At 43.5% G+C, this 16,104-nt stretch overlaps 1 protein-coding gene and 1 pseudogene across 3 annotated transcripts in view; both read left to right on the top strand.

Annotated features, from left to right (window-relative positions):
• The window catches only part of Kcmf1 (potassium channel modulatory factor 1), a 60,386-nt gene extending 44,977 nt beyond the window's left edge, over positions 1 to 15,409 (top strand). For 2 of the 3 annotated variants that reach the window (XM_063286688.1, XM_039108353.2), the window contains exons 4-7: positions 5,463 to 5,564; positions 7,753 to 7,927; positions 8,962 to 9,244; positions 14,789 to 15,409. In XM_063286688.1, coding sequence (XP_063142758.1) covers positions 5,463 to 5,564; positions 7,753 to 7,927; positions 8,962 to 9,244; positions 14,789 to 15,050 — 822 coding nt within the window. In that variant the 3' untranslated portion in view covers positions 15,051 to 15,409. The remainder of the gene's footprint in view (positions 1 to 5,462; positions 5,565 to 7,752; positions 7,928 to 8,961; positions 9,245 to 14,788) is intronic. The other variant, NM_001128192.1, reaches the window with a different exon arrangement.
• On the top strand, positions 9,493 to 9,615 carry LOC120102632 (small nucleolar RNA SNORA36 family; annotated as a pseudogene).
• Positions 15,410 to 16,104: the final 695 nt, after the last annotated feature.

Raw genomic sequence — 16,104 nt, 5'->3', positions numbered from 1 at the left:
GGGGAAGGAGGAGACGGAAGAAAATAACCAACAGTGGTGCATTGGACTAGGAAATAGAAATGGATCTTCAGTGAGAACAGATAGCAGAGAACCACTACAGCCAGAAAGCTGTGCCCTGGTTTACATGTAGACGTTTCAGCTCCTCTACAGAAAAATGGCGTCTCTTTTGTTATGCCACTACACTTGTCTGAGTTCCCTCTGCCTCTGCCTCTGCCTCTGCCTCCGCCTCCGCCTCCGCCTCCGCCTCTGCCTCTGGAGTGCTCAAGGTGTTTGCCACCACTCCCTGCCAGAAATTTCTTAGGAAGGCTGAGAGAAACACATTGCATGGTGGAAGGAACTTAAACTCCTCTCATTATTTTTAAGCTGTACATAATACGCAGAGAAGAAAGTCTGATATGATTGTATTTGGTGGTAGAAAGAAACCAGAGGAAATCCAAACCTGCTTGAGACTGAAAAACAATTGCATGGGAATCTATGGAGTGTGGGGGGTTTTGTTGTTGGGGTTTTTGTTTGTTTTGTTTTGTGAGGATAAGTTTTTTGCTAGCTGGAATTCATGAGTAAGCTTGACAGCCAGTGAGTCCCAGAATCCGCTGTTTCCCCTCCCACCACTAGACTTAGAAGCATGTGGCATCAAACCCAGCAACTTTTCTTAGCATGGGTTCCTAAAGGATCAAACTCAGATCCTTGTGATTGAAGGCACCTTACTGACTTGAGTTATCCTCCTAGGTCCCTACTTAAGGTGTTTTCCAGTAAACAGATAGCCTGTGTTGTCAGGGAGGGTGTTTCCTACGTTCAGTAGTGACATAAGATCTGTGTGGAATGATGACATCGAAAGTCTGTTAGTAACAGCATGTGTAGAAATGTGCACCAACTGGTTGCTTGCTGGTGATCCTTTGAGAAACTACAGAGACTGCAGAGTCCGGCCGGCCTCATTTGGTAAAGGCTGTCAAGAGGGCGGCAGGCAAAAGGCAGGACCGATGAACAGAAGAGAGTGACCTAAACAATAGCAGAGACAAAAATTTGAGACACAGGGATGTTTGTGATGAGAGGACTTTTTGGTTAGATAAGTAACAATAGCATTTGGCTTTTCATTTAATTGGGAGATAGACATTTAAAAACTGCAGGTTTTTGTTTTGTTTCCAAGTTTATTTGTCAAATTTACCCCAGCTATAAGACCTGGGATTCTTGTTCAGAAATACACGTCTGCCCCTATCCAATCTTTCTCCAAGGCTTAGGAGAAAGCATTTTTCACAAGTTCTCCAGGTGGTTTATATTCTTAGCCAAATTTAGGAAACACCAACGTAGGCCAATTCAGTAAGCCGTATTGTTGACAGGTTGTTTTAACTTTCAACTAATGTGTTAATGGAATTCTCATGTGAGAATAATAGAGATTACTGTGCTTTGTGGCGGTGGGAGTATGATAATTATTTGCGTTGACAGACTGTCACATTTAGAATGAATGGCCTATCCTATATGTAGAATTTTCCCATGTTGTAAAGGACTTGAGTCCATGATGGTGAAGGCCCATTCAAAACCAGCAGCTGTGCACCTAACAGGCAGCTCTGGCTCTCCTTCAACCCCACCTGACTTCATTTCGACTCCTTTTTGTCTTCCCACCCTATTTTTCCCTTTTACCTCCTCAGTAAGTGCAGCCCTGCAGGACACTGGGACCTCAGGCGTGCTCAGATTGCTAAGTGTAAAACTGACAGTGTAAGAGATGACCAGGTCTCTGTTCCCATGGGCTCTGAAGCTTGATTTTCTTGTATTAGTTTCCAGTGGCGCAAACATGGCAGCATTTTCTCTTGGATTCCAAATCTGGTCTCTTTGATTTTCTGGGCCAGTTTCTAAGCCAAATGACCTTTTCTAGTAAAGGCTTCATCCTCAGTAATTCTTTACCCCAAATCTTTATGAAAATTAAGTGGGATGTTTTTAGTTACTTCTGCATGAGTACCTTTAGCCTAGCAGTGAACCCAAAGATTTTGAGTATAAATACTTAATTATGAGGAACTTGGTTATCTTTGTTTTTCATCCCCATCTCCCCTTAAGACAGTTTCTCTGCGTAGCTCTAGTTGTCCTGGAACTCATTCTGTAAAGCAGGCTGTCCTCAAGGTCAGAAATCTGCCTGCCTCTGCCTCCCAAGTACTGGAATTAAAGGTGTATGCCCCGCCACCACCCAGCTTTAGTTAGGGCATTCTTGCTAGCTTTCTTCTAGGAATATGTATCTTCAAAGGAGATGTTGATCTGACTATACATCTAACAGTGTATAAAAGTCCTGAACCTCATCCAGCTGTCTTATTGCAGTAGAGTCATACACTATCTCAGGGGAAAGGAGCTTTCCATGTGGTTATTTTCCCACTAGATAAAAATGTTAGATGGTCTTAGGCTGGACATACCTTTAATCCCAGCACTCAGGACAGCCTGGTCTACACAGAGAAATCCTGTCTTGAAAAAACAAATTAAAAAACCTTACATGGTTTTAATGATCCTGTAATAAGACTGTACACAGTTTAGTGCTTAACTGCTGAAAAATGAAATCTCAAAACTTGTTTAATCTTTAAATCACTAGAATTGTTGGGGCTAGAAAAATGGCCCAGTAGATAAGAGTGCTTGCCCACATGGCAATCAGAACCATCTCTAAATCCAGTTCCGAAGATGACGCCCTCTTGTGGCCTCTGCAAGTACGAAAACAAGCAGGACATCGTATATACATATAAGTAAAAAATAAAATCTAAAAAAACGGGTTGGGGCTTTAGCTCAGTGGTAGAGCGCTTGCCTAACAAGCGCAAGGCCCTGGGTTCGGTCCCCAGCTCCGGAAAAAAAAAAATCTAAAAAAACTAGACTGATCCTGTTTTTTTTAAAACTTGCTTTGCTTTTAATGTTTGGCCGTGATTTGGAAAACAAAGACAAATCATCCTTCAAATATTTATAATCTCAGAACCAAGCATCATAGCACACACTTGCAATTCAGAAGGCAAAAACAAGAGCGCCTCCGCAAGGTCAAGACCAGTTAGGGCTATATATTTTTGGTTATGAGCCTCGCCTTTAACGGCTGAGCCATCTCTCCAGCCCCAGTTAGGGCTATATAGAAGACCTTGGCTCCAAAACACAAAAGCTTATAATCTAACTAGGCACCCAGAAGCACCTAGAAAGTTGAGTGAACAGATCACTGCAAGGCCTTTCAGAACATAGCAGTGGCAGCAGGTGGCCCGGGTGTCTAGGGAAGAGTTCACAGTTTGTAAACTTGAGCAGATACCACTGCTTTTCTCTTCAAGGGAAGGAGCAAAAACCTGACCATTGTAAAGCAGACCTGAGCGTGTGCTGGCTCCTCTCGTTTCCCGTGGGCACAGCCCACACTGGCCTCTCTGACTCTGTTTTCAGGCCAGCTGCTTCCTTGTTTTCTTGTGAGCATCCTTAGATTTTCTTGGTTATTTTTCAGGCTCAAGGCATAAGTAATCAGGACAGCCAGTTGGGCATTAGAGACTAGTCACACTCAGTGCCTTCTGCTCTCAGAAAAGACAGGAGGTGTGTTTGCTTGGGAGCCCGGAGTCAGATTGGGCAGTCTTCTGCTCCTTGTTTCAGCATTGACTTCTGTATGCCATCTTGCCAGTTTCCTCCTCAAGAGTCACTAATGGCCTGAGTCTTAAATTTGTTACGTGTACTAGTGAGGTGATTGACATACTGAGAGAGAAAGAAGCACACACCTCAAGTTTCAACTGCATTTCTTGGTCTGGTCTGTCTTCTCTATTAGACCCTCTTTCTTGTTAAGATTTGGAAACTTTCTATGTCAAGGATGGAATAACTTACTTTTTCTGTCTTCCACCTCCTACTCACTAATTGTGATTAAAAAGTATTTCAAAATAGCCTTTCCAGCAATTGGCTAGAGATTCTCAGCAACCAATCCTGCCCACCTCTGTAAGTTCTAACCCCAAAGCATAACCACTCCTTTCTCTCCATTTTGGCTCTTTGGATACTGGCACAATCTGAGCACCCTTGCCTGGCACTCTCATTCCCACCCATCTCTGAATCTCCCCACACCCCATTCAGTGGCTCACTCCTGTTGCTGTGCACACGCGTGCTTTCTTGGACCCTCTTTGTCTTCTCCATCGCCCCCTCCTGGCAGCTGCCAAGATTGCCTGCTTACCTGCCCTATGGTTTTCTCTCAAACAAACCAATATAAAATGATCCTCAAGCTTTGGGGAAGGGAGGGAGTTCCTTCCCAACAATCAACTCCTCTACCTTTGTGTACATTGTTTTATTGTTTCTTTTGTTGCTTCTGTCTCTGGCCAAGGAAGTTAATTAATTCCTTGATCTTGATCAGGTTATACACTCTCACCATACTGACCATCCCCCTGGGAAATAGAGTTCTAGACTGGTATTTCCCTCCCCTCCTCCTGTTACTTCAGAATGACCAGTGCTCATTACCTCACTGTCCATCTTACTCTATACACATCTATACCTGTCTTGGTTGGGGTTTCCATGGCTATGAAGGGACACCATGACCTTGGCATCTCTCATAAAGGAAAACAGTTAATCAAGGCTGGCTTCTAGTTTTAGAGGTATCGTTCATTATCATGTCAGGAAGCATGTTTAACATGCAGGTAGACATGGTGCTAGAGAAAGAGCTAAGAGTTCTACATGTTGATTGGCAGGCAGCAGGGGCTTGGGGGACTGTGTCTCACTGAGCATAGTTTGACCATATATAACCTCAAAGCCTGCCTTCACAGTGTCACCCTTCCTTCAGCAATGCCACACCTGTCCCAACAAGGCCACACCCCCTAATAATGCCACTCTCTATGGGCCAAGCATTCAGACACATGAGTCTATGAGGACCAAACCTATTCAAACCACCATGCTACCTTTTTCATTTTTTCTCTTTTCTTTCTTTCTTTTTGAGACAAGATCATTCCCTGGTAGTCTACTTGCCAGGTAGACTAGATTGGCTGTTCAGGAAACCCAGGTATCCTCCAATCTCTGTCTCCAGAGCACAGCTATATTTTAGCCAAGCATTTGCTGCTTTTTTTTTTTTTTTTTTTTTTTTTTTTTTTTTTTTTGTGGAGCTGAGGACTGAACCCAGGGCCTTGCGCTTGCTAGGTAAGCGCTCTACCACTGAGCTAAATCCCCAACCACATTGCTGTTCTATTTGGGAATTGACCCTCAACTACCTTTGGAGAAATATGCCTTATCTTATGTCTGTTATTAGCATTCAAGGCTGAATTTTAGGTAAAAATGTTTATTTTTAAAGTTTTGCCCAGAACTGTCTGACTAGACCAGACAAATGTGTCTCAGCCCCACCGATAGACGACTCTGCTGGAAATCGGATTTAGAACTACTGTGTGCGACCCTGCGAGATGGCACTGCAGTTGAGTGACAGCAGTGCTTGCTCAGACCTGCAGTGGCTCTGCTGGGTTGGGACTGGGCCTCAGCAGCTCTGTACTGATCCTCGTGCTTTATTTTCATTGCAGATTTGTCCCATATGTGCAGCGTTACCTGGAGGCGATCCTAATCATGTCACAGATGACTTTGCAGCTCATCTGACACTTGAACACAGAGCCCCTAGAGATTTAATATCCTTCCAGGAGGGTTTGCTGGTGGTATTGGTGCTTTGATTGTTGTTGAGAATAGTAGTCTCCAGGAAAGACTAATCTCTAAGTTATTTTGTTTGTTTGACCTTTTCATAAAAGTGACTGTTGTTTGTAGACTCATTGTGCTGCCTTCAGGTTATAAATTGCCTCCTCAGTCTCTCATCCTTTAGGTTTCTGTTCATATGAAAGTTTAGGTCAAGTCAAAGTTACTCAACCTTTCTGTCTGCCAGACTTTACTCATGTTCTGTAATCCAAACTAGACCTGTTGTGGAGCAAAGTGGTAGTGGTCGGTCTGTAGCTCTAGTCTTTCATCACAGCCCTGCTTTCCTCACTGGAGACACAGACTGAGGCAAGGTGGAAATTACTGGAAAAGTGAAGAAAATGGAATAAACCTGGGAAATTAATGCCCGGGGGACTAACAGGCCTCAGACTCACAGATCCACCGCCTCTGTGCTGGGATTAAAGGTATGTGTCCCCTACACCCAGCTGGGGGGGGTTGTTTTTGGTTTGTTTTTTGTTTTTTGTTTTTCTTTTTAATTAGGTCTGGAGAAGTGACTCAGTGGTAAAAAGCTCAGCTGCTCTCTAGAGGACCCAGGTTCCATTCCGAGCACTCACGTGGGAGCTCACAACCATCTGTCACTCCAGTTCTAGGGGATCTGACGCCTTTCTTGAGCTGTGGCTAAGACCACATATACCCATGATCCATGTAGTCAAAATACCCATACACATAAAATTTAAAAAATTTAAGATGGAAAAAATCAAGTGGGCTAAGAATAAACACCTAGGTCTTTTGAATAACTATGCACTTCCTGGGGGAAGCTACAAATGCTGACCTGAACTTTTTTCTTCACAAATTCCAACACTTGTGATGCTAACAGTGTGTGCATTCAATAAAGACTGACCCCCTCATCTGAACCCATTTTGTAAGCCTTCTACAAATGTCTTTGGTTAGTAAGGAAAAGATTAAATTTTGAAAAGTACAGGAATATGAAAGGTATTTTACATATTTTTATTTACTTATTTTCTACCAAACTTTAAAACACAGAATGCTACATTAGCAGATACATGAAAGGATGTGGAGCTTTCAGATACCTGTGGTATCATAATGTACTGATGGTGTTGGGACCAGTGTCTAGTGTATGCCTGTGGGCAGCAGTTGATGGATGTCTCCTAACAGTGCCCTCTCACCCAGCCACTTCTTAAGAACAACACGTGCCAATAACCTGCAGAGCCCAGAGTCTCATCCTAAACACCACAGTGAGACCCTGCATATAGAAGTGACTTATGCGGGGCTCCTCACCCTGTCTTTAGTTATTCCAGAACTACCAGCCATAACCAAAATCAACAGGGGACTGCTATCAGCTGCTTGCCTCTGTGGAAATACAAGGTTAACTTCAACGGCTGGTTGGTTGGTCAGTTGGTCCTTATTTCTTATCTTTATGATTTAGGTGGCTAATTGCTGCACAAGACCTTGCTCAGTTTGGTTCACATTCAATCCTGAGAAGAATAAGGCTTCTAGCAATCTGCTTGAAGCATGTTAGATTAATGTGTATCCAGTGATACAGCAATTCAGGTATATTCTGTTTAGCAACAGAGCTGGGAATAAAAGTTGAAGACAGAAATTAAAGCGGACATTGAAACAAGCCACATTTACAGAATTTAGATTATTCAGCTTGCTCCTTTTCATTGTAGAGACTGAGTGTCTTATTTCTTGATACATAAAATCCAGTGTTAAGAGCACCATAGATCTGTGACCAGGCAGCTCTTTTGACCTCGCTCTGGCAGTGTTCAGGTCTAGAACCTGGAAGAAAGTTCTTGGCCTTCAGAACATATAGAATCTATACATTGCTTTTGTATTATATGTATGTATTGTATGATTGTATTTATCTGGTTTTTTTGAGTCTGGCCTCAAACTCCATTGTTTTCCTGTCTTTGCCTCTGAGTTAGGATTACAGGCATGCATCGATTCAGGATTACATCATGCCTAGCTTATGTCTGTTGTTTCATGTTATCTTTTTTAGGATAAACGAGCCTCATAGAGTTGTGACATTTATATTCTAAGCTAAAAGTACTATTTTAAGCTGCTCACAATTTAGGACTTCCCAACAACTTTCATTTTGTTTTTTCTTCTTTTTGTAAACTACTTATCCTTTCCTTAACCTTGAGTTATGATGAATCGAGTGGTGTTCGACATGTACGTAGAATGTTTCACCCTGGTCGGGGGTTAGGAGGCCCTCGTGCTCGTAGATCAAACATGCACTTTACTAGCAGTTCTACTGGTGGACTCTCTTCTTCTCAGAGTTCATACTCTCCAAGCAGTAGGGAAGCCATGGATCCTATAGCTGGTAAGTTTGTTTCCACTTCTTAAAGGCAAGGGCAGAGGTTGGGGAGCTCCTTTAAAGATGGTTTGTGTAGTTTATGTTTTACTTTTGCTTCTAGTCCTGTGCGTGGATTCCTTCAAGTTTAAGTGGACATCATAAAGTAATCCATGTACTACTGCATTTCTCAAAGGCATTAGGGGATAAGATAACACAGAGGAAGGGCTTTAGGAAAGATTTCAGAGTCCTTAGAATCCTGTGATTCCACCTTAAGGACTTAGGCACTCAGTAAGTTCTTGGGAGGAAAGTAGGAATGTGTCCCTCCTCACCATGATTAAGAACATAGTGATTATTGAACATACTGAAGGAGGATGTTACAATACCTTGAACAACTCCACTAAAACAAGAGTATGGGTTTTACCAGGCCAGAGTCAAGCGCTACAGTGGAGAGGAGGCAGAAGCCAGAATACAAGAACCACATTTATAAACGCTCCAGACTCTGAGGTTTCATCCTGCTAACTCCTCTGATCAAATGAGCAGAGATTTATGAGTGCTGATACCATCATGCCAGGCCCTGATCCAAGAACTGGGAGTAAAGAGTAGACTTTCATGCTTTCATGGTGTTTCCCTTAACAGTTCTTGATTATGATTGGACCTGCTCTTGAGTCTAAATAGTTTTTGGGTTTTTTTTTTTGTTTTTTTGTTTTTTGTTTTTGTTGTTGTTGTTGTTGTTGTTGTTGTTGTTGTTGGGTTTTTTTTTTTTTTCCGGAGCTGGGAACTGAACCCAGGGCCTTGCGCTTGCTAGGCAAGCGCTCTACCACTGAGCTAAATCCCCAACCCTGAGTCTAAATAGTTTTTAAAGCCACCTTTTAAGTTCTGTCTGAAGCAGGCTTAGTTTTATGTAGGTTCACATAGGTGTTGGGTCCTTGGCAGAACTTGGAATATGTTGCGTGAACTTGCATTGTTTCACAACACTTCGATTTTCTCCACTGACAAAATGGTAACGAAGCACTAAGTTTCCCTGTGTCAAGTTGATTGATTATATGCGTTTCCATTGGCAGAGCTGTTATCTCAGTTATCAGGAGTGAGACGTTCTGCAGGAGGACAGCTTAACTCTTCAGGCCCTTCCGCTTCTCAGTTGCAACAACTGCAGATGCAGCTGCAGCTTGAGCGGCAGCATGCGCAGGCGGCCCGGCAACAACTGGAGACTGCTCGCAACGCAAGTCGGCGCACTAACACAAGCAGCGTCACCACTACGATCACACAGGCCACGGCCACAGCCAACACAGCCAACACAGAGAACAGCCCGCAGGCCCTCCACAACTCCCAGTTCCTGTTAACAAGGTATTTCATTGACTAGTGTGGCTGGGCTGGAGAGAGGATGTTTTGTTGACACTGTCCAGTCTAATGAGCTCTTTCCTTTTGTGTGTATAACTTCATGAAAAACTGTCTTGGATTAAAGCATTACAGCTCTCCAATTAAAATACATATTTAATATTCCCCTAGGAACACAAAAACTTACTGTTTCAGATAAAGTAAATGTTGGTGTTTGTGTTTACAAGGTATTACGGGGTGAGTGTGTGTGTGTGTGTGTGTGTATATCATCGTTAAAAATATTTTTCTTTGTTAATTAAACTTTGGGACATTGAAATTGGCTGAGGGAAATAAACTGAATAGAGAATATTACTCTATTCATATACTTCTAGGCTACATAAACAAATACAATAAAATTTTTAAAAGTTATTAAAAAGAAAAACTTTAAAAAATATTTTCTTTCCCATACTACACATAACACTTAAAATGCTGTATCATTTCACTTATATTTATACACCTTTATTAGCTAATTTATTTAATAATGTCTGTTCTAATCTTCCATTAAAGTCTGCTGAAACATTAGAACAGAAGAGGGCTTAATGGAGATGGTGCAGTGGGTAGTGTTCAGTGCATGAGGGCCTGAGTTCAGATCCTCACACCTAAGTAAAGAGTATTCTGTTGTTCCAGCCCTAAGAGTGCCCACCTCTAGCCTTCAGAAATACGAACAGGTACACATACCTGTGTCTACACATGTGCACATGCATGTACCACAAGTATAGATATATAGAAGAACAAACGCTTTCATAATATGGGGGAGGGAGGAGTATATGTGATTTCCCAAAATTAGATTTAAATTCTTAGGATTGTTACCCAAAAGTAACTTTAGAAAATGGCTTACCATGGTATCATTAATACTCATCACATATAGCAGACCATTTATTCCACTGGTGGAAGTTTTCATGTATTTCTAAAACTACCTTGAGGGCTAGGAATGTAGTTCTGTTATAGAATGCTGACCTTACATACACAATGATGCGCAGTCTCTAATCCTCGCACTTGGCTTGTAATGTCAGCACTGAGAAAAATCAAGGATATCCTCCCACATTATGAGTTTGTGGCCAGCCTGAGACACATGAGACCCTATCAAAGGGGCTGAAGAAGTAGCTCAGAACTTGGAGCCTTGCTGTTTTTCCCTGAGGAGACCTGGCTTCAGTTCCCAGCACCTAGATGGCAGCTCACAGACTGTCCAGTGACCTGACTTCAGAGGTTCTGGCAGCCTCTGCTGGCCCCTTCAGGTACCAGGCGTGCACAGATGCACATGCACACATGCCAGCAGACACTCATTCACATACAGAAGTCTTTAAAAAGAGTAACACGAGGGCGGGAGAGCTGGCTAGCAGTTTAGAGCACTGACTGCTCTTCTAGAGGTCCTGAGTTCAATTCCCGGCAACCACATGGTGGCTCACAACCATCTGTAATGGAATCTGATGCCCTCTTCTGGTGTGTCTGAAGACAGCGACAGTGTAGTCACATACATGAAATAAATAAATAATTTTTTTTTAAAATAATAACATGAAAATTGGTCTGTGAAATAGTTAACTTGGGCTCGGGAATGTAGCTCAGTTGGAATAGTACTTGCCTAGCATGCACAGAGCCCTGGGATGAGTCTCCAGCATTAAATGCCAGCCATGGTGCTTCCCTGTAATCCCAACACTTGAAGAAGGGAGGAAGATCAGGAGTTCAGGATCATCCTTGCCTACATAAAGAATCATCCCTGATGATTCTTTGGGACTGTACAAGAAACTGTAATTCCTCCTCCTTTCTTCTTGCACTTAAATCCCACAGTGCAGTAGTACAGGTGCATAGACAGAAGTAGAGTGCATAGTGGAGTGCTTAGGTAGGCATAGAATGAAAACACTCAAACAAGAACCCCTTTCCCCTTAGAAAAGTCATTTCCTATCTTTAGTTTTATCATCAGTATCCTACCCAGGAATCCTGCCAGTGTATGAAAGAAGATTATCAAAAATACCGATCATTGTCATTTATTGTGAATTTAAGGAGGCATTTTGCACAGAGTGGTTTATCTTTGCAGTAGCCTTCATGAGGCGAGTGAGTGCCACCAGGCAGAGTGGTTCAGTGTAAGCTGCAGAAGGCTCTGCCTGATGCGGTCATCACCTTCTACCGAGACTGAGCAGCAGCAGTGCCTTTTGGAATCTGAGCACTCACCTGAAACCACGAGCCAGTGTATGTCTTCCTGAAAGTTGGCTGCACTATGGGTGGAATATCTTGCCAGGAAAAAGACATCTTTCCAGCCAGGCAAGGAGTTTCATGTTTTTAATCCCAGCATTCAGGAGGCTGAATGTAGAGAAAATCCCTTAAGTACCGTGTGGAAGAATCAGCAGTCAATAAAACTGATGGCTTATTAGCTGACATCTGGCAGAGAGAGAGGATTCTGGGAAGAGTTAAGAGTAGGAGAGTCACCCCATATTCTGAAGATGCATGGAACTGAGGAGAGGTAAACAACTGTGTGACACAGACTAGAACAAACGGGCTATATAAGGTATGAGCTCGTTGGAGAATGAGCCAAAGCCTATGGCCTAGGCGTTTATTTTATAGGCATATATATATAATTCTCAGTCATTATTTCTGGGAACAAAGGACAGCTGAAGCCAGAGTTCAGGGCCACCCTATGGCATGTACTGCAAGATTGTGCATCAGGAAAAGGTCAAAAAGAGCTGGCATGGTGGCCCACACCTTTAATCCCAGTACTCAGGAGGCAAAAGCAAGTAGATCTCTGAGTTTAAGGCCAGCCTGGTCTACAAAGGGAGTTGTCAAGGAGCTGGAGAGATGGTTCAGTGGTTAAGAACATCTGCTGATCTTGCAGAGAACCAGAGTGTGATTTCCAGCAACTTTATCAGGAGACTTAAAAGTGCCCGTGAATCCAGTTCCGTGGTACCCAGTTTTCTCATATGGCCACCATAGACACCTGTACTCGTGTGCATGTAACTACGTACATGTAATTTTTTAAAAAGTCGAAAAGACATTACTGTATATTTTTGTTTGTGTTGTATATCTTTTTAAATCCCAAACTACTTGGTAAAGTTAATATGATATTTCATTTCCTGTGTATGTAAAAAAAGATTTTTTAAAAATTACCAGCGCATAGTATGTGCTATCTCTTGGTGCTGTCCGTGATCGCACGCACGCTGTCCTGGAAGGACGGCTGTCTCCTGCAGCTGTGGAGTAGATGCGTGATGGCCTGTGGTCCACATTCCTTCTTCTCATACCTTTCCCTTCCAAAGCCTCATATGTAACTAGGCTGGCCTCGAACTCATCCTCCTGCCTCAGCTTTCAGCAATGGGGCATGGTAAAATATGCCTGAAATCCTTGTAATTCTCCACGTGGAGGTGGGAAGATGAGAATCCTAGGTCACAGAGTAGTTAAAGACCGGTATCAAGCTTACTTGTTTGGGGCTCCTTGGAACTTCAACTATACTAGCATACATTATAAACTTGGAACAAGCAACTGCCGTGTCAGCGGGGGAGGGGAGGGGGCACTTTCTGCTGTGCAGGAGTACTCTTTGTGACGTGTTCATCTTATCCCGGAGCTGACTGTAAGGACATAGTTATGTCCAGGGAGGTCAAAGATAGTTGACATGTTAAGTGTTAAGTCAGAGTTCTGTCTTTTGGTAATAGACAGCTAGTTTGAAGATCTTTAGCTTAGCAGCTCTCTTTGGGTCTCTACCAAAACTGACTTGCCAAAATATTGAGCCCTAGCGCCACATTCATCTTCCCCTCAAGCATTAGACACTCTCTTAGCTAGTTCCCTTAAAGTTAGAGCAGTATTGAATTCTAGTGCCTCCCAGGAGCGAAGACCCCTTCTTGAGTGTCTCTGACACGTTCATCTGACACGGTGATTAGTCTTCTATCCACCCTGTATCTGAGTTGACTTCTAGGTCCCTCTCCCAGCATTGACCAAAGGCCTTTTCCAGAGCTGAGAACTTCGTGATTGTTGGGAATATGTACCTATGACTCAGCCTCCAGTCACTTAGTGTTCTCATGACACGTTCTTAAAATGCTCTTAACCATGGGTGGGACAGGCCATCTCAGTGCAGCCATAGTGGCGTTTGATGAACTAACTGCCCACATGCTTTGGCCCCCTTTGAGTTCTGTAGTTAGCTCTTACCTTATCAAGGCCGCAGAGCTCATCACTATGGTGGTTCTTAACTGAGACTTTGAGCAAGTTAGCTGAGCTCTGCCTGAGTTTCCTCTTCCTTTAAAACGGCAAACCCCAGCTGCTGGGGCCAGAATGATGCGCGCAGAACAGAGTCAAGCCTGTTGTTAGTCACAGCCCGTGTTTCGCCTGCGCTCTGGGGTGCCCTAGCCAGACAGCAGGCGCAGGGGGCAGTGAGTGAGCTGCCCGGAGGTCTGTGTTAAGCTTGCCCGTGTTCTTGGGAAGAGTGCCCCTGCACTTTCCTGACCCAGTGCTGCAGCTGCTTGCTTTTCTCACCACTACAAATAGAGAAATAAAATCAGTGCTGACGCTGAGCACAAGCTCCCGTAGTTTGGGGTTTGTTCTTTAGTGGAAAGACCTGAGCCATTTTAGCACGTTGGTAACAATAGAATAATAGTAAGTAATGACCAGCAGTGAGTCGACCTCCTGGCTTCCGGGTTCTGGGCTTAAAGGCATGCTCACACCACCACACCTGGCTCAGTTTTCAACTTTTAACATCCGTCCATGTTCCCTAGGGACGAACCTTGGCTTCATTGCCATCCTCTGGGAACTTGGTGAGCTGATGAGGTGACATAATCAACCCAGCAGTCTGATGTCAACCCCCAGGACCCACATGAAGGAGGAAGAAAAGAAACAGCCCCACAAACTTGAACGACTGTATACATTACTGTGGCACACACACATTTAAAACAAGAAAGCAAGCTAGGCATGGCGATGCTGGAAAGTCAGAGGTAGACGGATGGATCGCTAAGAGTTCTAGGTCAGGTTTCCTGATCTACATATCAAATTGCAGGCCACCCAACAAGACCCTGGCCAAAAAAGTGGGGAAGAATAAAAGAAAATGGCCTGGCATGTGCTTCCTTGAGTTTTTGTGCATAGCTTTATTTCAGAGAGTAAAATGGAAAGTGAAAAGTCCTCAGTGCTTAGGACTCAGTGCTGGAGCCGCACTCTTAGCGCTGGAGTGAGCCACGAGCAGGACCACCGTGACTGACCGCCGGCACGGAAATCCTGCTTGGGGAATTCTTCTTCCCAAGCATCCATCCATCAGCAGTCTCTTGCTTGCTTTGTTTTGTGTTTTGGTTTTTTCAGAGGAATTTCCACCAGGGTTTTCTCCAAAGCTAGTCTAGACGGTCTACATGGCTTAGTTTCCGTGTTTGCCTGTTTGGGTTTTTTCTTCTCACTGCATCTGCTGAACTCTGGTCTGCACACGGTGTGGGGATTTATCTGAACTAAGGTGTCGGTCGCCAAACAAAGCATCCCACACAGGCTGTAGAGCTCGCCTCACTGTTTGTTCCTGATGGACTTGTTACTAAGAAGGTCTTTCCTTTCTTACCTGTGCAGGTTGAATGATCCCAAAATGTCTGAAGCAGAGCGCCAGTCCATGGAAAGCGAGCGTGCAGACCGCAGCCTGTTTGTCCAGGAGCTCCTTCTGTCTACGTTGGTGCGTGAAGAGAGCTCGTCCTCAGACGAGGATGAACGGGGGGAGATGGCAGATTTTGGTGCTATGGGCTGTGTAGATATTATGCCTTTAGATGTCGCTTTAGAAAACCTAAATTTAAAAGAGAGTAATAAAGGAAATGAGCCTCCACCACCTCCTCTTTGATGACCTCCCCACTCGCAGACAATGTCCTCTGTGCTGTATTTGCCAATGAAAGTGGACAACAGCTATCCTGGGTTTGTGTGGTGATTGTAATTTCAGGTCTGTCACTCTTGTTACATTGTGTACATTCAAAAGGAAGAGAGAAATATATATGATAATCATTTCCACTTAACTAATTTTTACTTCTAGCAGGTAAATGTAGGTAGCAGTGCAGGGTGATCTCTGCTTCCTGTACCTTGACATGCAAAAGGCTCTCCTAATACTCCACATTCAAACTGAAGAGGAAATTGAAATCTCTAATGAAGCTGCTGTGTGTATTTATGAATATTAATGAATAAAAACTGCTTGGATGGTTTACCTAACTACTGCATGAGGTTTTTTGCAGCGTGCATGAGTTTCAGTGGCCTTGTTATTTAAAAATTAAATACAAGGAGTAAAACTTTCAAAAATAAAATTGAAAAATAAAAATAAAATACAAAGCCCAAAGCTTTCCCAACGTTATTCAACGGTTACTGGGCGAGTGGCTTCCCAATAGTGTCTGCCTGACTCACCCTCATAGCTGTGCCTCCGCACAGAGCCAGCTCTGCAGTGGAACCTGGGGGTCCTAGCCAGGTATGGCTCTCCACTGTATGACTGTCCTGTCGCCTGTTAACCAGAGTCCAGCCTGTCTCTGACTCGTCACTAGAAAACACACCAGTGAAGACAGGGTCTCTGCAGGGCGACTGTGTGCCCTCTAGACAAATCCTGTTTGTGTTGGTTGGAAGTGTTTACTTTTTGTGGTGGTTTAAATCTTTTTGATTGTTAAGCATGTTCGTTCAGGTATAGATGGATTTCATTCACTCACTGTTCAGCGAGGTTAACCTGAATTACGTTGTCTTGCTTTTGAAGATCTCTCGTTCTCAATCATACTTTGTGCTGTTTATGTATCTGTGGTTTGCTGAGACAGATTAGTGTCAGGGGAGCCATGAGGGTTTGCATTCGCCTTCCCAGATCTCATCACCCAAATCTTAATGCTAATCTTAGCTCCTTTTATTTATTGGTTTTTTTTCTGGCATAA

Source organism: Rattus norvegicus, chromosome 4 (assembly GCF_036323735.1).
Source record: "Rattus norvegicus strain BN/NHsdMcwi chromosome 4, GRCr8, whole genome shotgun sequence".
Taxonomy (NCBI): Eukaryota; Metazoa; Chordata; class Mammalia; order Rodentia; family Muridae; genus Rattus; species Rattus norvegicus.
The sequence above is the reverse complement of the archived record's forward strand: the minus strand, read 5'-3'. Positions and strand labels throughout refer to the sequence as shown.